The 22,321-nt window shown below is 35.5% G+C and overlaps 3 protein-coding genes across 3 annotated transcripts; 2 read left to right on the top strand and 1 right to left on the bottom strand.

Moving 5' to 3' along the window:
* The first annotated feature begins 1,544 nt into the window (after positions 1 to 1,544).
* On the top strand, positions 1,545 to 2,351 carry LOC141663714 (pEARLI1-like lipid transfer protein 3). The gene has a single exon (XM_074469513.1). It carries the CDS (start codon positions 1,646 to 1,648, stop codon positions 2,156 to 2,158), a length of 513 nt encoding a protein of 170 aa, XP_074325614.1. The 5' UTR covers positions 1,545 to 1,645; the 3' UTR covers positions 2,159 to 2,351.
* A 1,660-nt stretch (positions 2,352 to 4,011) lies between these two features.
* LOC141668812 (14 kDa proline-rich protein DC2.15-like) lies at positions 4,012 to 4,644 on the top strand. The gene has a single exon (XM_074475826.1). It carries the CDS (start codon positions 4,085 to 4,087, stop codon positions 4,553 to 4,555), a length of 471 nt encoding a protein of 156 aa, XP_074331927.1. The 5' UTR covers positions 4,012 to 4,084; the 3' UTR covers positions 4,556 to 4,644.
* Positions 4,645 to 10,638: 5,994 nt separating this feature from the next.
* LOC141664203 (cation/H(+) antiporter 15-like) lies at positions 10,639 to 13,684 on the bottom strand. The gene is made up of 3 exons (XM_074470116.1): positions 13,087 to 13,684; positions 12,004 to 12,999; positions 10,639 to 11,922 (listed from the first exon to the last, which is right to left on the bottom strand). The coding sequence occupies exons 1-3, from the start codon at positions 13,291 to 13,293 to the stop codon at positions 10,639 to 10,641; spliced, it is 2,487 nt and encodes an 828-aa protein (XP_074326217.1). The 5' UTR covers positions 13,294 to 13,684.
* Between the last annotated feature and the right edge of the window lie 8,637 nt (positions 13,685 to 22,321).

Consider the following 22,321-nt stretch of genomic DNA (forward strand, 5'->3'; position numbering starts at 1 on the left):
TTTTTTTTAGCATCTCAATCGTCGACATAGTGATTCATATTAATCGTACTGAGTCAATGACTTTTATAATTTGAGTTAGATTCAGTTTTATTTTTAGTTATATGGTCATAAGTTGGAGATGGCTCTGTTTAGGATTGCTGTTAAAATTATAAAAATCAGATGACTGTTTGGTAATTTTTTTGATATGTATATGTTTTGATGCAAAAAATTAAAAATAATTATGCTTTTGGTAAGGTTTGATGGAAAATGAGCATCTGTTTCCCGCAACAGCTGAAAATTAGCTTTTTCTAAAAGTATGAGGAGACTTCCTCTCTCTAACAGCAGCTTTTAGGCTAAAAACACTTTTCTGAAAAGTAACTTTTAAATTTTACCAAACAGTTTTTTAACGGCTTTTCAGCCGCTCTGTTGTATACCAAACACACCCTAAATGACTGAAAGACTAATAATTAACAGTTATATATCAAAATTTTCTTGAAAAGTCCAGTGAAAATGTCAAAAGAAATAATTTGAATTTAAACTCGTTACATATTACTCAAGTACATCCTACCCTCGGAGAACTCAGACTCTGGATCCGCCGCTGACCACGAAGTAAAGCTTCAGTTTGAGGTGATGAGCATGTACTCGTCTTGGGTTTTCTTGCCCATCAGTACAATGGCCCTGTCGCTTTACTGAGTTTGAATGCAAAAAACTACGTTTGACAATATGGTGCATCTTTTGGAAGATCTTCTTTTTTGGAGCAAGGAGATAATCCAAAAGAACGTCGAAAGAAAGACTGTTCATAATTTTTTATTTTGGGGTTAAGTGGAGTGATTGCCGGTTAAATACTTGAGAGTTTTCATACCTTAATATATATGATTATAATTTGGCTTTATACAGTTTGCATTCATGTTTAGCATTTAAATTAGTATGGAAATATTTCTTGGAGGTTATATTACACATCATTTTCTACACTTCATTGGACATGTTTCAGGGTAGGTTTTTTTTTATCATTATTTTAACTAGTATAATAACCCGTACGAGACACAAACCATTTTCTAATTTTTTTTTAGACCGCACAATTATATTAGTAAAATTTTTGATCATTTTTATTGGTAAAAATTGTATAATGTTTAAAGTATATCAATAAGTTAAGTGTTTATTAATATTTATGATTTTCCTGTAATAATGTAAGATACAAACAACATAAACAAAGTTTCTAATATATGTTATTCATAAAATTTCATAAAAATATGAAGCGCAATAAAGAACGAGTCCATGTTCTTGTATTTGCTACGAACCAAATGGTGCCACAGCCAAGCGAAGGGACATTCCCATAATTCGAAGGCACACATCCATTTCAATTCCTTGCTCTAAATTCAATTCTTTTTTTGTCTCATCCCCTCAAGTTGTTGAGCCCAAATGCACGATTATCCTCGCCTGAAATTAAAATCTTTTCACATTACATTTGTCTCCATCTTCTATATTAATTACATTTCTTTTACCTAAAAATGAACTAAAAGATCTGCATTTTTCCATCTATAAATAGCAACCATTGTAGCCATTAATTTTCATCATAAACTAGCCCTTCTCTATCTAGCTTTACAAAAAAGCTCATAGAGATTACAAACTAGCTAAACCTTAAGGCATTACAATTCCTTCTCTTAAGATGGCTTCCAAGGTTCTATCACCAAGTATCACTCTTGTTTTGGCCTTAAATCTTCTCTTCTTCTCTTTGGTCACTTCTACTTATTGCCCTCCACCACCTTCACCAAAACCAAAACTACCACCAGTACACAAGCCAAAATCCCCGCCACATTCTTCACCAACACCCAAAACTCCCTCAACTCCCAAGCCCAAAACTCCGACAACACCCAAAACTCCAGCATCACCTCCTAAAGTCCCAACACCTCCTTCAGCCGCAACTTGCCCAAGAGATGCACTAAAATTGGGTGCTTGTGCAAATGTGCTAAGTGGCTTGATTGGTGTTGTTGTTGGAACCCCGTCAAAGGAGCCATGCTGCAGTCTTCTAAGTGGTCTTGCTGATGTTGATGCTGCTGTCTGTCTTTGCACAGCCATCAAAGCTAATGTCTTGGGTCTTAACCTCAATGTACCCGTTGATTTGAGCTTGTTGCTAAACTATTGCGACAAGAAGCTTCCATCTGGCTTCAAATGCGAGTAGTTTTTACTATCATATACATTTCAAGCACGTGTCTGTAATGTTCAAATGTTCCCTCAGATTATGAGGTATTGTGTACTGGTATTGTTTAAATGTATTGTGTTAGTGTCATATAATAGGCATGCATGTCTGTAATATCAAACTGTATCCTTTCCCTTTCAGTTTGAATCAATACGAATAAATGAGATTTATTAGACTCCGTGCTTTACAAATTTACGAGCTATTACTGATGATTTAGCCTAGCTATATATGGTCGTATTCAGGGGCGGATCTAGTAAGGGACTCGTATTCGGTCTTTACATGCATATATATGATTCATTTATGTATTTTTTTCATCGTTCTACAACAAATAAAACATTGCAGACCCAGAGAGTCCACCATTTTTAGGTAATGCAAAGAGGATCTAGGCGTACATAATATTTGTTAAGAACCTATATCTGTAAATCTGTTATGCAACCTAAAGCTCACTTTTTGTCTTTCTTGATGGGAAGCTAAAGCCTACTTAATTGCATGCATCCTTTCAAAACTCTAGCTCTGCCTGAAGGAAATAGAAATATTTGATATATACTTCAAAAAGTACTAAATATTCACTTATTCAAAACGTTAAAAACTGTTCTTAGCTCAGCAGGTAAGGACTTATTTTTCAATTTTCCCTCTTCCCGATATTTATTACCGAGATTTTTAGAGCATATATTAATATACTAATTTGTGAGACATATAAGTCTAAATGTTAAAAAAAAAAGGTCTCTGTTCTTTTCAAGCTCACTGATACCAGCAGTAACATACTGCTAATATAACAAAAATGCCAGTGCACAAATAGAAGTAAATAACACGATCCCGATACATCCTTTTACATTCCTTTTCCAAAATTCGTATCATTAAAAATCTAAAGGTTTCAAATAGATGTAAGGCTTTATACATGCTATTCTACAAGAAGCGTAATCTGATATAACGATATGTATATATACAAAAAGAAAACAAAAATGTAAAAAGAAAAGGAAATAAATAGATGTTGATATCATATGGAGTACGTTAAAATGAATTTACATGCGGTTAGCGCTTTAAAATAGTTTCCTCACGGTTAAATAAAAAATAATTATATGCATTATCTTTCTTTAACTTAAAGGGGGATGCATATATTCTTTGGGTTCTAAAAAATCTCATAGACATAACACTTCCCCACCATGTTGTTTATCTAAGAGAAAACGATGGTGAACTTAGATGAAAGTGTATGAAGCAATAATCATGCTTTTGAACAATGTGACAACTGACCATTACATACTTCATATATGATACAAATGACAGCTAATAAAACTCCAAAACCTCATCTTTAATCTTTCAACTTGATCATCCGCCAGATTCATCCTCAATTAACCACATTTAGTTTCCGCCCAAACCAATTCACGTGCATAGGTCTCGATGTAAGACCCCCTTAAGATTTGTGATTTAAGTTCAGTTTATAAAGTAAAGTAAGTATTACCACTAATTACACCAACAAATTATAATTTTTTAATGTATGTGGAGAGTTTTTGCAATATCAAAATTGATTGTATTTGAGTCGATAGATTTCATTTATTTTGGACTCGGACATCGGATTTGACCCAGCATTTGGGTTGGTAAGCTTTGTCTGTTTTTGAACTCGGATACCAGAATTTGATCCAATTTTTTTAATAAAAGACATAGGATTGTACTCGGTTGTCACGCTCAATCCATAATACCTTACATCACTAAAATAATAAAAACATATAATTTAAAAAATGTATTAATTTTTGATTTAAAAAGTCACTTATTATATATAAGTGATCACCAAACATATCACATGAATCTAACCATCTATAAATAGCTTGACAGATGACCATTTTCATCACAAACTATACCAAACACTCCTTCTGCCCAGAGGCAACCTAGCTAGTGTTTGCGTGTTGTTTGATGGAGATGGCGTTCAAGACTCTTGTTTTAGCTTTAAACCTTCTCTTCTTCACTTTGGTCACTTCTACTTATTGCCCACCACCACCTGCACCCAAGCCTAAGTGCCCACCCCCACCTGCGCCCAAGCCTAAATGCCCACCGCCACCTGCCCCGAAACCAAAATGCCCGCCATCCGTGCCAAAAACCCCACCATCACCGTATCCCAAGGTGGCAACTTGTCCTAGAGACACACTTAAGTTGGGTGCTTGTGCTAATGTTCTCGGTGGCTTGATCGGTCTCGTGGTTGGAGCCCCACCAAAACAGCCATGCTGCAGCCTCCTTGAAGGGCTTGTTGATCTTGAAGCTGCTGTTTGTCTTTGCACCGCTATTAAAGCTAATATATTGGGCATTAACCTCAACCTTCTTGTTGATTTGAGCCTGCTGCTCAACTATTGCGGCAAGAAAGTTCCCACTGGCTTCCAATGCCCTTAATTCCGTGTCTAATGATTGTGTATCAACCTTATAATTATTAAATTTGCTACCTAGCTTACTGTAATATGATCATTTTTCTTCATCTTCAATTAATCTGAAGTAGCTCTTTTTCAAAATATAATGTCAAACGATTATATGACCAGTAATGACTTGATCCAATCCCGGGTGAATCAAGCATGCATGATATGTGTATCAAGAACTTGTGAAGGAGTGTTAAATCCATTCAGAAGGAGATAAAAATGATTAATAAATGTTACATAATTGATTTAAAAAATTAATTTAATGTAAGTAATTAAGATACCAGTTAACATTGCCCCCCACAGCATGTTGTATCATCAGCATACTGCATACATCTTGTACAAAAGGTGTGCTTCTGGTTAACATATATTTATGTAATACCCTACTTTCATATCTATTATAGAGTATAAAACCTGAAGCATTTTATAAGGTTCAAAGACCAAAATATCCCTCCTACTTTTAAAAACTACCAAAAAAATTTAACTATTGCACCTAACTAATACTTTCCCTTCATTCTAATACACGTATTATAGAGAAAGTAATACAACTGCTAAGCCTGAAGAGTTTGGTTGCCTCTCTTTGCAAAACTTTTTCAACACAACTCATGTCTAATCAACAGTAAGTTCAAATGACAAAATGACAGTAATACTGGATTGTCGCTGTTAATTTGAATTTGAATTTGAATAACAATTTGTTGAATTTGAATAACAATTTTGTTTTGTCTTTGTATGATGACATAAACACGTAAACTCCTCTCTTTGCTTGATCATAATACTGTCAATTTCTTTGCTTCATCATAGTATTGTGAAATTTTGTTGTTTGTTCGTGAAACTCCCTTGTTCTCTTCGTCATAGTACTTTAGTTACTTTGCTTGATGATAGTAGTATGAAATTTTGATATAGGTTAATGATAGTTGTCCACTAAGTTGTGTTATTCTTTTCTTTCGTTTGGCATAGTTGTACAATATTAATTCGGTGTGTGCTTTTTGTTATGTTATATGATGATCGGATTAACATTTTGTACTAACTGATAATCATTGTTTTCCCCTTTGAAGGTTTATAAGTTACCTACTTAAACTCGACAAACGTAATGAAACAGCAGAAGAACCCTACGACCATTGGAACCAATCCTCGATTGTCTAATGATTGTAAGTGAAGTTAGTGACACACCATGTTTCCGCTTAGATGATATTGTTGTGTTTATTAATGTTGTTCATCAAACTGTTATCCCATATTGCAGTGGAGTTGCAAGATCATACTATGGATGTAGATGTTGTTGAAAACTGTCATCAAATGGAAATTTCTGATAAGGCATCATTGCCATATGATAATTGTGAGTGATGTTTTTTTACAAACAGGGAACAACTAATCATAATGCTTATTTTCAGCATATGATATCACGTCAATCATGGTTACCGTGTTTACAGTTTTGGTTATGGCTTTTCTAGAGAGTTTTGGTTATGGAATGATAAAGCAGAGAGCTGAAGTAAAAACAGAACCTATTCTGTCTAGAATTTGTGAGTGTCTTTGTAATAGTATACTATTTTTGGACTATCCACATTGGAACCAATCTCATGTCTAAACAACTAATCGTAATGTCTGCAAATTACTACTTTAGGGACTTATGAGCATGTGATGATATCAAATTTTGATCCTGTAAAAACAAATCAAATTCACATTTTCCAAATAAAGGCAGTGTTAATAAACATACCCTCTCAATATTATACAGTTTCCAAATTAATTTTTAAGTTAATAATTTAATAATTTGCATTGTACATTTTATAACGCCATTTCAAGATTCATCTTGGGCACGGAAGTTTGGCATTGCTGCAGATTTAAACAAAAAATGAAAGACAAGCAATGGTATGTCATATCCTCTCTTTAACTCATAAAAATGCACACTCCACAACTAACAAACCTAATGGTATGAATATGTTTTAGTGGTCATACTGTTGTTCTGCACATATACATTAATAATTTGCTTAAATTAAATACTAAAGTTATGTGTACCATTGTAGGTGAAATGAAGTCACAAAAGAGAAATAGTCCTCTATTTCCGCTATCTGCAAATACAACAGTTCAGTCTGAAATGAATAAAGGTATAACTTTGTTCCATTATAATGAACTCTAATATACGTTTGTCCTGTATGACTGATTAGATCAGCTGCAGAGAATCAAAATTCAGGAATTTCTCCAAAAACACCCGTGCCTGGTTGCTATGGAAATAGGGCCCCGTTGTCTCCTTTATCTGTGAATACTCTCCCTTCAAAAAATAGTGTCTACTCTCCTCAAACACACTTCTCTCCAAATGTACCGAAATGAAAGGAAAATCAGATAAGCAGTAGTAAGCACACTCGGAAGACAAGCAATGGTATGTCATATCCTCTCTTTAACTCATAAAAATGCACACTCCGCAACTAACAAACCTAAAGGTATGAATATGTTCTAGTGGTCATACTGTTGTTCTGCACATATACATTAATAATTTGCTTAAGTTAAAGACTAAAGTTATGTGTACCATTGTAGGTGAAATGAAGTCACAAAAGAGAAATAGTCCTCTCTTTCCGCTATCTGCAAATACAACAGTTCAGTGTGAAATTAATAAAGTTATAACTTTGTTCCATTATAATAAACTCTAATATACGTTTGTCCTGTATGGCTGATTAGATCAGCTGCAGAGAATCAAAATTCAGGAATTTCTCCAAAAACATCCGTGCCTGGCTGCTATGGAAATAGGGCCCCGTTGTCTCCTTTATCTGTGAATACTCTCCCTTCAAAAAACAGTGCCTACTCTCCTCAAACACACTTCTCTCCAAATGTACCAAAATTAAAGGAAAATCAGATAAGCAGTAGTAAGCACACGCAGAAGAAATGCAACAACCGTTCGCCATCATTTAATCACTTCAAAGAAGGTACATTTCTTATACAGACCAGTGGAAAAAATTGCAATACCATTTGTACCTTTCTGAAGATATTTAAGAATTTCATAATTGACTAGGGAATAAATCTGAAGGAAAGAAGGCAATGGCTGAATTTAATGCCATGTCAGTTAAGAATTTTAAATTTGATGATACAACACCAAATAATACTTCTCACCAGCTTTATGATTTAGGTATGTATTTTTACTTATTGTTTACCCGCTTCAACTACAAGTAAAACTGGCTCACTAATAGTTTCATGTTTTCCTTCAGAGGATGCGTGTTTTTATGATTTCCAACATGAGGACAATGATGCATCATCTGAAGATGAAGACTTCACTGCTGATTTGAACTATTATTCCTCTGAATTTGTACAAACTGCACACCAAGGTGAGGAAAAATTAATTGCTTTATGGATTATTTTGTATTGTCAATTCACTTTGTGCATCCTCACATCCTGCATTTTAAATTTAATGTCTTCTGTACATTATTAAGTTGTAAAGGAATATGCTTCATTGGGTGCTCCTGATGTTCAATGTTTACATTGTCATGCATGGATGTGGAAGCAAGAGCGTGCAAATAAAAATGTAACCCGTGGCCCTCCTGTTTTTTCTCTCTGTTGTGCAAAGGGGCAAATTCAATTACCAAATGAGCCACTTACTCCCTCTTACATTTGGCAGTTACATAATGATAAAGAGAAATCTAAGCGATTTAGTGATGGTATGCGTATGTTCAATAGCATCTTTGCATTCAGTTCCACAGGCGGTAAAGTTGACCACTCAATTAATTGTGGTGCTGCCCCTTATGTTTATTGTTTACACGGACAAAATCATCACCTTTTTGGTTCACTCATACCAGAGAAAGGGGATGATCCAAGTTTTGCCAGCTATATATCTGTGACACTGATAATGAACTTGGTAATCGTTTGAAGTGGGTAAAAGTCAGTGATGGAGAAACTGTAGATGCCGAGATTGTTGATGGTTTGATGAAGATGTTGGATGAAACAAATGAGTTGGTAAAAGAATTCCGGTTTGCCCGTGACCGTTTTGAGGATAATGGGGTTGAAGATTTGGAAATTATCCTATAGGTTTCGCGGGCTGACAATGGACGTGAGAATCATGTCAGTACATCAGATGAAGTTGCAGGCATAATGGGGTATTTGACAAATTAAAGAAATAATTAACAATTAATCAGGAGGAAAGATGATAAAAGTAAATGCACGTTTTTTAACGTTATAAAATTAATAACTTTCACCCACTTGAAGAAGTCAAATTTTAGAAACCATTTATAAAGTGACGGGTATCACTTTTCACAATTACTTCTAGACAAAAAATTAATTTCACTGTTGTATTGATAATCACAATTTCTAAATTAACCACAACTTATAAAAAAAGGTTATCCTATTACAAATACTATTTTTTAAAGACAATAAACAAAAACCAAAATAATAAAAATACTGTACTATTATATAACGAAATTTATAAGACAAATTTTTTTTATTACTGTACTATTAAATACAAAGATTTGTGCCTCGAAATTGGAAAAAGGCCCCAAATGTCACTTTTTTGGGGCAAATGGCCCTGAATGTCACTTTCTGAATAATTGGCCCCAAATGTCATTCCAAAACGGAGTTTCCGGTGAAGTTTTTCTTTTTAATGAAAAACGGAGTTGCGTGTTCCGTTTTGATTTTTTTTTTTCCAAAAAAAAATTTGAAAACACAACTTCAATTCGTGTTTATGGGGGCAAAACGCAATCTCAGGATGAGTTTCTCATATTAACTCATTTTGGATCTGCATTTTGAATATTTTTTTTGCATCCTGAGAAAAACTCGGTTAGAAACTACGTTTTTACGAAAAACTCATTTTGAAACGACGTTTTATATCCATAAACTCAAGACGGGACTGCGTTTTTTATCGAAACAATTCTGAAATTGCGTTTTCAGCAGAAACTCGGTTTGAAACCACATTTTTCAAGAAAAACACGAAACGAAACTGCGTTTTTCTTTTATTTGAAAAAAATAAAAAAAAATTGTTATAGAAAAACTTAACATGAAACTGCGTTTTTTGTCTATTTTTAAAAATTTCGCCCGAAACGCCGTTTTCAAGTGACATTTGGGGCCAAAAATTCAAAAAGTGATATTGAGGGTCATTTGATCCCAAATAGTGACATTTGAGGCTAACACCCCGAAATTTCCGGCTTCTAAATTACATTATTATATTACGCCAAATACTTGCAATTTATCGTAAAACGAATTACTACCCCAACCATGCGTAGCGGGTAAGGCCCTAGTAATGGCTCTAACAACATAATCGGTTTTTTAAATAATGGCTCTAACACCTGCATATATATATCATCTCAAGTGTAGGTTGCAAGAATCTTTTTACTTTCTTAAAGAGAAGCACTGGTAGTGAAGAAGTCCCCTAGTTGTGTGCAAGATATATCGTAGTATTAATACATACATTTTTTGCTAACCTCATAACTAATAACACTTCAGAAAAAGAGCAAGAAGTAATAGCCATCATGCTTCCACATAAAAAGATGACTTTATTTTTATTTCAAAATAGAATAACCTTGAATGCTATCAAGTGCTTAAACATCAGATTTGTTTCAGTCGGCACCCCCGAGCATCACCCGATATTGGAAATAATCAGACTCAGCCATCAACCTACTAACCCAACATGTGGTCCATCACTAACAATATTAATAATGAACCCTGTTTCATTGACATCTACATAGATCAGGTACTCATGCAAATTCACGGTAGTTTCGGGAGGAAGAGCAGCTGTAAATTATTATCTAAAGTTGATAAGATAATACTTTTACAGATTCAATTAGCTATATAGATCTGGTTGCACTACAAGAAAATAAGCCTAAATAGATTAATTTCAACTACTTTCAGTTGAATTTAAGGACTAAATTCAACCGCAAACGATCGTATTTAAAAACGGTTGTAAAGTTTAGGAAGTCAGTTACTTAGCTATATTCACATTTTACAACTTAACATCTATATTTTGTGAGCAAAAATGAATTCAATGAAAATAATTATATATGTAATGTACTCCAGAAACTAAATATGATCAATGAGCTAATTAAGGAATGCTAAAATAATCTATAACCTACAATCTAATACACCATTAATTAATTCTTATCAAGAGGTATTTACCATTGTAGCATCTTCTTGCCGGATCATACGACTACCGAATTCATTACGTTTGCCAGGACTGTTTGGCGTTCCGACCACCGCATCTCCATGTGCCCCCATGCCCACATACTGGTGAATCACCAACACCGAATACGTGGCACCGAAATCAGATGAAGCCAACAAATCTCCGATTGCTCCAAGTTCCGGACACTCACTCCAGTCGGTTAAACCAGCGGTCAATGGAGACGTCATGCCTTGCCCTCTCCCAACTATAAACAGGTCATGAATATTATCTATTGATCTAATTGCTGCCAATGTTTGTTCACCATTACTTACTATTTTTTCGGTATATATGATGGACTCATCGTCCTTACTCTTTTCCCTAAATGCATTTATATGATCATCATCTAGTTGTTTTTCTTTGTCATGATCTGTCAAGACTGTTAGAACTCTAGGGTCATCTTTGTTAAAACATGACTCTGAATTTGGTTCGCTCACGTCATCTCCTGGAATAAATCGCATTACAGTTAGATTAACGCCAGGCTGATCCGACATCTTCCATGCGTATGCTAAACCTTCTCTATCATCAGGTCCACCGAAGAAGAGCATAGCAACATGATGACAAATTTGATGTGCTGATAACATGGCTGAAGAGGTAAATCCCCGATCAACTAAAATCCCGACTGAACATGGAGCATTGGCTAATAAATTTTGGTTAATTATCCGAAAAGCTGGATTCATAACTTCCATTTTTCCATCAACTGCTTGTTGTTTGTGAAATGGAATGATGATGAAAGCTACATGCTTGTCTTCTGCAACTGTGCAAATATCTTCATGCATGGTGGAGTATGGTGAAATTGCTGTGAGTGGCTGTACAGTCACATATTGGACTTCTTGTTCAAAACTTTCGAAAGCATTGATTATGTGATCGCTCTGAGCTTGTGTACGATTAAGAGGCTGACTGCCAGTTTTTCTGTTGTTGTGGACAATTAGGATGGCAGAGGATCGACCAGTGAGCTCCACGAGGTGAAGAACGTAGGCACATATTGGGGATCGTTTGCTTGGATTTGAGGTCTCGAGGAGATTTATGATCGTGGGAACATTTTTTGGAGAATGAATGCATGCTAGTATTTTAAATTCACTATCCTGTTTTATCCTCTGTATGGTTCTTCTTTTGTGTGTTCCATACTTCCTTGCAGGCTTGTAAATTGATGTAACAGTTGGGGTGATGATACTTGTCATAGCCAATGTCACCAGCACCATCATTGCAAATGCTTTTTCATCCAGTACCTAATTGTGTGGCACATCAAAAACACCAAATAAGATATGAGTGATTTTGATCCCTTAAAGAAGAAGTTGAAGACTAAATACCTTATGATCCTTGCCAACATTAAGAACAATCATCTCCACAAGGCCTTTGGAGTTCATGAGTATACCGAGGGTGATCCCTTCATGAAATGGCATCCTATAATATACTGCAACAATAAGAGTTCCAGCTATTTTTCCAGCGCATGCCAAAACAATAACAAAAACTAAGAGCGCCCATGTACCAACCCCATTAATGGTAGAAATCTGCGTCTTAAGGCCACTAATGGCAAAGAAAAGAGGCAACAAAAGCCCCGACACAAAGTCCTCGAGCTTATCTACAAGTGTAGCACCTAGTGGCCCGTTGGGGATCACTAATCCGAAAATGAATGCTCCAAAAACAGAATGTGTTCCAATTGTATCCGTGATAAAGCCACATATCATTACTCCTGTGAGAATGACACATATATAAAATTCACTAACGTTTTCGCCTTCGGGTGTTCTATCAATTATCCATTCAATCATCGGACGAACTACCAATATGCAGAAGACCACGAATGCAGCGCCAGAAAAAATCACCAAAAAACAAGTAAATGTCATGCTTCGGGTCTCAGCCAATGCAATGGCGAATGCAAGCAAAATCCATGCACACATATCATTAACAAGAGCCGATGACATAGCAATTCTTCCCATCTCCGTGTTGAGTAGTTTGAGCTCAGCCAGTATCCGAGCCAGCACGGGGAAGGCAGTGACGGAGAGGGCTGCCCCAAGAAATAGTATGAAGGTGCCTTGTCTTACCACTTGCGTTTTCTGAAGTAAAAAATAGGAGAATGAAATGCCTGTCAAGAAAGGCAAAAACATACCCGCAACCGCAATAGCTAGAGCTTTTTTACCCGTTCGACGGATCACACTAAGATCCATTTCCACTCCAACCAGGAAAAGAAAGTAGAGAAGACCTACATTTGCCATTGTCTCAAGAATCATTACACTTCTTAGAGGAAATATTGCATCCGCCAGTTTCTTATTTCGCCCCATCACCGACGGTCCCAATATTATTCCAGCCTACAAAAATATTTGTGATCAAATTGCGAAAATTAATAGTTAATATATCAATATTTTCAAGAATACGAAGAATATATATGTACTTACGAGGATTTCCGAGATAACACGAGGCTGGCGAAAGGGTTTTAAGACGAAAACAAGAATACGAGTGAGTAAAACAATCAATGTTAATTGCAATATAAAAAGCGGTAGAGAATAATCCAATGGATTATCGCCCTGCCAAATCCCAAGTGTTGTTATCATTGTTGGGGAATAACAAACAATGGCATCCGTACTATTCTTTCCATACACCATTTTAATTCACCGAATTGATGATAAGAACTCCTTAATCCAGGTTTTTTAATCAAACCAAACAGACGGGGTTTGATTCCTCCTTCTCCTCCCTTTTCTTCAATTCCAATACATTGTTACAGAACTCACATAATTGTATGATAATTAAGTCATGAGAGACAATCCAGAAAGAGTTTAGGTCTGGTTTACTAAAATTGTCCATGTAATTTCATTTCCTTCAATTTTGATTGATGAGAGGCAGTGAGTGCAAGAATTTAGCTAAATCGATTAATGGTCTACTTTGTTTACACGAAGCTAGATATTCTATGGTCAAAAATTTATCAAAAGGCTCTATTCTGCATCTACCAATATACAGATGAATGATGACATGCATATTTAGTAAACAACATAATACATAGTATCTCCTATTCCTGATGGTCGACTTTTTTACATCAACAATTGGCAGTTGGCACCTACGTAGAATCATAGCTAGATGGTTAATTGGGTGAAATGTGTATATTCCTGCGTGAAAAATGCTAAGAGCATCTCTAAATCGGGTTGGATTGGAGTCACATCTCAATCCAACCCAACCCTACCCATTATATGCCATGTTGGGTTGATTTGGGTCGCTTTCATCAGTTTAAATAATTTTATAAAAAAAGAATTCAATATCATATGACATCGCTCATTTGGAAAATCTAAGTAAAACTAAAATTTTTTATAGCTACGATTCAGTGCTCATAATTTGTTTTGACTAACATGATAAATTTAAGAGTAAAAAACAGTTAGTATACCTGAACTTTACAAAATCTGCACTTTTTGTACCTATACTTCAATATCTAGTCGTTTGTGTACATACACTTTCAATTTCATTGCATAAAGCATACTTTCATTAATTGACGTTAACTCCGTGGTGGCATTTTCGTAATTGATCAAGTTTTGCGTGGTCAGATTGGCAAGAACATAGATGCAACGGCTCTTTCTCATTTTCATGTTAATAAAAGAGTAAGTTCATACTCTCAGTTGGGTCATAACCGGGTTAAACCCCCCAGATTCATAAACCTAATAATTTTGCTAACTCTCATGCTTTGTAATTGATGGATGAATATTGTTTATGTCGTATGGTGGTGGTAGAGAGGACTGCTTGGACTGAGAACAATGTCGGAAGGAGGTTTGTTGGCTGTGTGAATGAGCGTAGGGGTTGTAAGTACTTCCGATGTATGGATTCTCCGGTTTGCGAGCGTGGCCCTGTGGTTAGACAAGGATTACTTAAAAGAATACAGAGGAACGAATAGGAATTGGAAAAATTGATGGTGTTGCAAGAGAAAGAGAAGAAGAACAGTTGTGACAAATGTAGTCCTAGTCCATATTTTTATCTGAAATTTGTCGTTATAATTGGTATTGTTGTTGTTTTCTTTGGTCTCAGTTGAACAAAAGTGTAGTGTAGGTGTGTTCTTGCTATTGTTCACAGTAGTATGTAATGTAGGTGTTAGTCCCTAACAATGCAACAAAAATTACAGAAGGGGGGTTGAATGAAATTCTTGAAACTTTTTCTCAATAAAAAATGTTCTATCTAAATAATATATAAGTGTTTGATTTTCAAGGTGCGGAATAAGAAGTTAATAGAATCAAAACACAAGTAATTAAAAACACAGGTTTTTAAAAATATTCTGGTGGATTTGAATGTATCCACCAGAGATATATATATTATATCGAGAGAACTCTGTGTAGCAATAAAAGCTCACAGCTGCTTACAAATATGAACAACTAAGTTTACAGAGAAATGCTAAGGATGCAGCTTACAATTGTTTCTCTGAGAAAATGTTCTTGGTCTTGTTGTTGTTCTACTTGCTACTTCTTGATTTATATATCACCAAGATTACAAAGTAATAAGACAAGATAATAAAACAAAACTTATCAAGTCTAATACTCTGCTGCTTCATTACTCTATTTCAGCATCTTTGAATATCTTCATAATATCATGGAAATGACAATGCTTCTTTGTTCTCAAAAACCCAGTTGAATAGGCTTCCACATTCCTTTTGCATACACTCGACGCATGTGACTGTGTTGTCACTGTCAACGGATATTTGAATTGATTATCCGTTGAGTACATGATCATCCGTCGAGTTATCTTGTTGATCATCCGTCGAATAGCTTTGTTGATCATCCGTCGAGTAGCTATTTGGCACTTGACTTTATTTCATTTATGCAGAATTACAAGACATCATTTATGTACATTTAATTAACCTATTCTGCATATCTAATTAAAGTCAACATGACTTATATGCTACTACAGAATCTATACAAAGATGTATGCAGAAATGTGCTACAGACTTATTATTACATAAGCTACTCACTCGATGGATCGGGACTATATTGAGTCATCCGTTGGGACTATATTTGCTTATCCGTCGAGTGCTACAGTTTTCACTAAGTTAAATCTACTAAGGTGTTTTGTTAATGAAATCATCAAGTTCACAACATATCCACAACAATCTGCCCCAATTTATGTCTACCGGAATTGTAGGCATAAATTAAGAGAAACTTGATGATAATAAAACACCCTAAAAATACAACTTTAAAAAGAAAGTAGATAAAACTGTAAAGTTCTTCAAATAACAAAATGTACAAAGATTGGCTCACAGTCATTTTCAAGGTGCTCCTCTAGCCTGAGCAAATTAATTTATTTCCTTGAAGATCTGGATCTCTTTCCAAGCTTTCTGTTATTTTCTTCTATCTGATTTTGAAGCTATCTGTGGAATTCGAGTTCATCAGATTCTGAGAGATTTAGCTTTCCTTGCATTTCCAAAAGAGTCTCATTGCTAGAGATGCTCAATTGGTCTTCTAATCTGAAAAATCTTCTAACTCCTTTGTCATCCATGAACTCCATCAGCCAGTAGGGCCTTAGATGCACTTGTTAGTGTATACTGAAAATATTTATTTGAAGTATGTACATTTATTTCTGGCCAGTTTATTTGAGAATAATTTGAATATTTACATGTTGTCTATTATTATATATTGTGAACAATCTAGTATCAAATGGGATACAGAATATTAGATTGTTAAATACGGTTATATAATATAATAAGGTTCACAGCACAAGTGGTGTTGGACAATCCACTGGTATGGCTGTAGTATTATTTAGATTAGTTTATATTGACTAATAAATAATACTAGTATACTTTGTGTATATTGAACATGATCAAATTTAGAATTGTTCCCTTAATACTGATTAAGAAGGAGAACTAAGATTCTATGTTATTATTAATGCTTAGGTTCTTAATCCGGAAATAGTAATTGACACGTGTATATTATTTACATGCTTTGATTTATATATGAAATAATTCTTTTGAATTATATCAATATATTTTGGGTGATGGAATTATATACATGGTGGATATTATTTATTGAAGGAATCCATGTCCTGATAATATTCGGGTTAATGATGTCCCCTTGAAAGCTCAAAAAGATTTAATTATGTGAAACCCTGCAGGTGGAATTTATTCTGGCATAATTAAATAAAGGTTGAGTGGATGATCAAGGATAAAAGATATTAATTAAATAAATTATCAGTAATTTATTTAATTAATGGACATATGATATTTTAAACATGGGGAATTTAATAAGCAAATAATATTGGAACCGAATTAATTAAATTACGGTATTAGGAAAGGTAGTGCAAATATTAATTCTTTAGTGGATTGAATTAATATTTAATTACATTGGGCTAGGCTCAAGATGTAATTAGAAGGCCCAACCTAATTATCCATGGTCCCTATTGTAGCCTATATATATTCTTATACTCTTCTTGCTTGGGAGTGTGTGAAAACATATTGTAGCCACCAAGGAGCAAGAAGAGAGGATAACTTGAGAAGACGGAGGCCACACTTCGCTCAAGGGAATTTGGGAATACAATAGAAGAGCGTGGAATCAACCATTAACAAGATAATCCTCTTTTCGTAATCTTTATCGTAAAACGTAGTAACACCCTAAGTCCGTGGTTCCCAACAATTGGTATCAAGAGCCTGGTAATGGGTTCTACATTTTATGATATAATGTCCACGTCGTAATTATATATGCGTGTATATAGTGTTTTGCTTGTATTGGTTTTGATGCAGGTTGTTAATCCACTATTATGGCCATGTATATTTTAATTATGTGTTTGGATCCCACGTGGTTTAATCGTGGTTAATTTTTGTTTTGGTTTCCACGTGGTTTAATCGTGGTTGTAATTTACACGAGGGTTGATCGTGTTAGAATAGATTTTACAAAATTAGTTTTGTATTAGATCTATTTTCTGTGAGTTTTGTTTTGATTTTGTTCAATCCAAACATCAACAGCAGCCCCTTGTAATCGCACAGCGGAACAAAAAACTACCGGAATTGATTTCCGATCGCACATAACTATTACAAAATACCCGGAACAATTACTCTGCTGGGGCCGCTGCGGCAGCTGGAACCTTCTAGTTTGAACCAAACATATCTTTGGCACTTGAGATTAGGTCATATTAACTTGAGGAGGATTCAAAGACTGGTAGTAGACGGGCCTTTAAGCTCATTGGCAGTGGAGCCATTTCCAGTTTGTGAATCCTGCTTGGAAGGTAAAATGACTAATAGGCCTTTCAAGGCAAAAGGGAATAGAGCCAAACAACTGTTAGAATTGGTTCACTCTGATTTATGTGGACCCATGAATATCCAAGCAAGAGGTGGTTATGAATATTTCGTCACTTTCATTGATGATTATTCTAGATATGGGTACGTTTATTTGTTGCACCGTAAGTCTGAGTGCTTTGATAAGTTCAAAGAGTACAAAGCTAAAACAGAGAAGCGACTTAATAAAAGTATCAAGTCACTACGATCAGATCGTGGTGGCGAATACTTGCTTGGAGAATTTAGGGAATATTTATCAGAAAATGGGATAGAATCCCAGTTAACTGCACAAGGCACACCCCAGCAGAACGGTGTAGCAGAGAGAAGGAACCGAACTCTTTTAGAGAGTGTTAGATCGATGATGAGTTATTCAGATTTACCCAAGTCATTTTGGGGACATGCCTTAGAGACATCAGCTTATCTTCTGAACTTAGTACCTTCTAAGTCGGTTCCTAAAACCCCCTTAGAATTGTGGACCGGGGATAAACCGAGTCTAAGACATATTCGAATATGGGGTTGTCCAGCACATGTGCTGAACAAGAACGCGACTAAGTTAGAATCTCGTACAGAAGTAAGGTTGTTTGTAGGCTACCCCATGGGAACGAAAGGATATTTATTTTATAGTCCGAAGAATCGGGATGTCATTGTTAGCACCAATGCAAGATTCTTGGAGGAGGACTATATAATGAATCACAAACCCATGAGTAGTGTCGTTTTAGAGGAACTAGTGGGAGGGACAAATAATACCCATGAAGCTGTAGTACAAGTAGAACAACCACAACATAATGTACAACCTGTCACTAATACCGCACCAGTGCCTCATCGTAGTGGGAGGGTTGTTCAACAGCCTGATAGATTCATGTTTTTGGGAGAGTCTTCAGACTTGGTCCCTGGTGAACATGATGATGATCCCCGTACATACGAAGAGGCAGTATAAGACAAAGATGCAGATCTTTGGCAAAAGGTGATGGAATCTGAGATAGAATCAATGTATTCTAATCAGGTCTGGGAGCTCGTGGAACCACCCAAAGGTATAAAACCTATTGGATGTAAGTGGATCTACAAGAAAAAGAGGGGATTAGATAAAAAGGTGAAAGCCTGAAAAGCAAGACTTGTTGCGAAAGGGTATACCCAGAAAGAAGGTATCGATTATGAGGAAACCTTTTCACCGGTAGTCATGCTTAAGTCAATCCGTATTCTTTTATCTATAGCAGCTCATCTCGATTATGAGATTTGGCAAATGGATGTCAAGACAGCTTTTCTTAATGGAAGTCTTGAAGAAACCATCTATATGCAGCAACCAAAAGGATTCATTAAGGAAGGCCAAGAGCATCTGGTATGTAAGCTTAAGAGGTCTATTTATGGACTTAAACAAGCTTCTAGAGACTGGAATATTCGTTTTGATCACGCAGTCCAGTCATATGGATTTGATCAAAGTCCAAGCGAATCGTGCGTGTATAAGAGAAGTGAAGGTAATGCAGTGGTTTTTCTAGTACTATATGTAGATGATATTTTAATCATTGGAAACAATGTTGAGATGTTGTCATCAGTAAAGGCATGGTTGTTTAAATAATTTGACATGAAGGACTTATGTGAAGCGACATACATCCTTGGGATCAAAGTTATAAGGGATCGCAAGAAAAGGATGTTGGCTTTATCTCAAGAGCCTTACATTGATGAAGTATTAGCTCGTTTTAACATGCAGAACTCCAAGAAAGGTTTTTTACCTTTTAAGCATGGAGTTGCTCTATCTAAGAAGCAGTGTCCTTCGACACCTAAGGATATAGAGAGCATGAAAGCAGTTCCTTATGCTTCAACATGTGGAAGCTTAAAGTATGCTATGTTATGTACGAGGCCTGACATCTGCTTTGCTGTAGGCATGGTTAGTAGATATCAGTCGAACCCAGGTCAGGAACATTGGAGTGCAGTAAAAACTATACTCAAGTACCTGAGAAGGACTAAGGAGTATATGTTAATTTACAAGGCCTCAGATCTATTTCCTTTGGGATATACTGATTCAGATTTCCAATCAGATAGGGATAAGAGGAAATCAACTTCGGGATATGTTTTTACTTTGGGAGGTGGAGCCGTTATATGGAGGAGTGTAAAGCAGAAATGCATTGCAGACTCCACCATGGAGGCCGAGTACGTGGCGGCCTCTGAGGCTGCCAAGGAGGCTGTATGGTTCAGGAACTTCCTTTTGGACTTAGATGTGGTACCTAATTTGCCTAGGAGCTTGACGGTGTATTGTGATAACACTGGTGCTGTGGCAAATTCAAAGGAACCGCGAGACCACAAAGCAGCTAAACATATTGAACGTAAGTATCATCTCATACGAGGAATCATAAAGCGAGGGGATATAGTTGTGGCTCACATATCATCAGAAGACAACCGAGCAGATCCTTTCACAAAGAGCTTGCCAACCAAGGTTTTTGACAAGCATGTGGAAGCGATAGGAGTCAGATGGATGGACATATAGATTTTTATGTAATAGTGGATTAAATAAACACTGATGTACACATAGAATATTTTGAGTATAAGTGGGAGATTGTTAGTGTATATTGAAAATATTTATTTGAAGTATGTACATTTATTTCTGGCCAGTTTATTTGAGAATCATTTGAATGTTTACATGTTGTCTAATATTATATATTGTGAACAATCTAGTATCAAATGGGATACAGAATATTATATTGTTAAATACGGTTATATAATATAATAAGGTTCACAGCACAGGTGGTGTTGGACAATCCACTGGTATGACTATAGTATTATTTAGATTAGTTTATATTGACTAATAAATAATAATAGTATACTTTGTGTATATTGAACAAAGATCAAATTTAGAATTGTTCCCTTAATACTGATTACGAAAGAGAACTAAGATTCTATGTTATTATTAATGCTTAGGTTCTTAATCCGGAAATAGTAATTGACACGTGTATATTATTTACATGCTTTGATTATATATGAAATAATTCTTTTGAATTATATCATTATATTTTGGGTGATGGAATTATATACATGGTGGATATTATTTATTGAAGGAATCCATGTCCTGATAATATTCGGGTTAATTATGTCCCCTTGAAAGCTCAAAAAGATTTAATTATGTGAAACCTTGCAGGTGGAATTTATTCTGGCATAATTAAATAAAGGTTGAGTGGATGATCAAGGATAAAAGATATTAATTAAATAAATTATCAGTAATTTATTTAATTAATGGACATATGATATTTTAAACATGGGGAATTTAATAAGCAAATAATATTGGAACCGAATTAATTTAATTACGGTATTAGGAAAGGTTGTGTAAATATTAATTCTTTAGTGGATTGAATTAATATTTAATTACATTGGGCTAGGCTCAAGATGTAATTAGAAGGTCCAACCTAATTATCCATGGTCCCTATTGTAGTCTATATATATTCTTATTCTCTTCTTGCTTGGGAGTGTGTGAAAACATATTGTAGCCACCAAGGAGCAAAAAGAGAGATAACTTGAGAAGACGGAGGCCACACTTCGCTCAAGGGAATTTGGGAATACAATAGAAGAGCGTGGAATCAACCATTAACAAAGTAATCCTCTTTTCGTAATCTTTATCGTAAAACGTAGTAACACCCTAAGTCCGTGGTTCCCAACAGCACTCTACTTCCTGTGTAAGGAATAGTAAGAGTCTTTGGGAGTGCATCTTTGGCTCTAATACTCCTCAGTTCTTCAATCTTCTTAAGAACAACTCTTCTTGTTGTAACATTGAATCCAAAGTTCTTCTTGAATGATGAATAAACCTTAATCAACACATATTGGCTTTCTTGAAGGATCCTGTGAAGTGGCCACTGTATCTCTTTTCCTCCCTTGTACTTGAACACTAACCTTTCAGGTAGATTCCTGTAATCATCAATCCCTCTAATTTCTTTCAGTTCATCTAGATAGAGGTTAAGATCTGAGAATTCCTTGATGTCACAGATGTACATGTAATCTCCTTTGTTGACTTTGGATTGAGCTTTGGTTAGAGATTTGGGTTTGAGAGGTGACAACTTCACTTTCTTGACTGCCCTTGACTTTATTATCTTTGGCTTGGCAATGATTGGCAAATGGAAATCAGGAATTGGTAGACTTTCCCAGTCCATTGGTTCATCCTTGGGAACAATAGGTTCACCATGAATGTTCCTGTAAGGATCCACCACCTTAATGTCTTCAAATACCACTTAGGGTTTTGATGCTTGAGTTGTAGTTGGAGTGGATTACTTGGGAAATTGATCCTCCAATTCCTTACCAACAAAGTCTAATTTTCTTTTGGTTCTTTTAGCCAATTCCTTGTATCTGTGAGACTTCTTCTGTTATGGTTCACTTTGCTTCTTTAGATCTTGAGATTCAGTGATTTCAGATGGCTTGGAAGA

This window comes from Apium graveolens, chromosome 6 (genome assembly GCF_009905375.1).
Source record: "Apium graveolens cultivar Ventura chromosome 6, ASM990537v1, whole genome shotgun sequence".
NCBI classification, from domain to species: Eukaryota; Viridiplantae; Streptophyta; class Magnoliopsida; order Apiales; family Apiaceae; genus Apium; species Apium graveolens.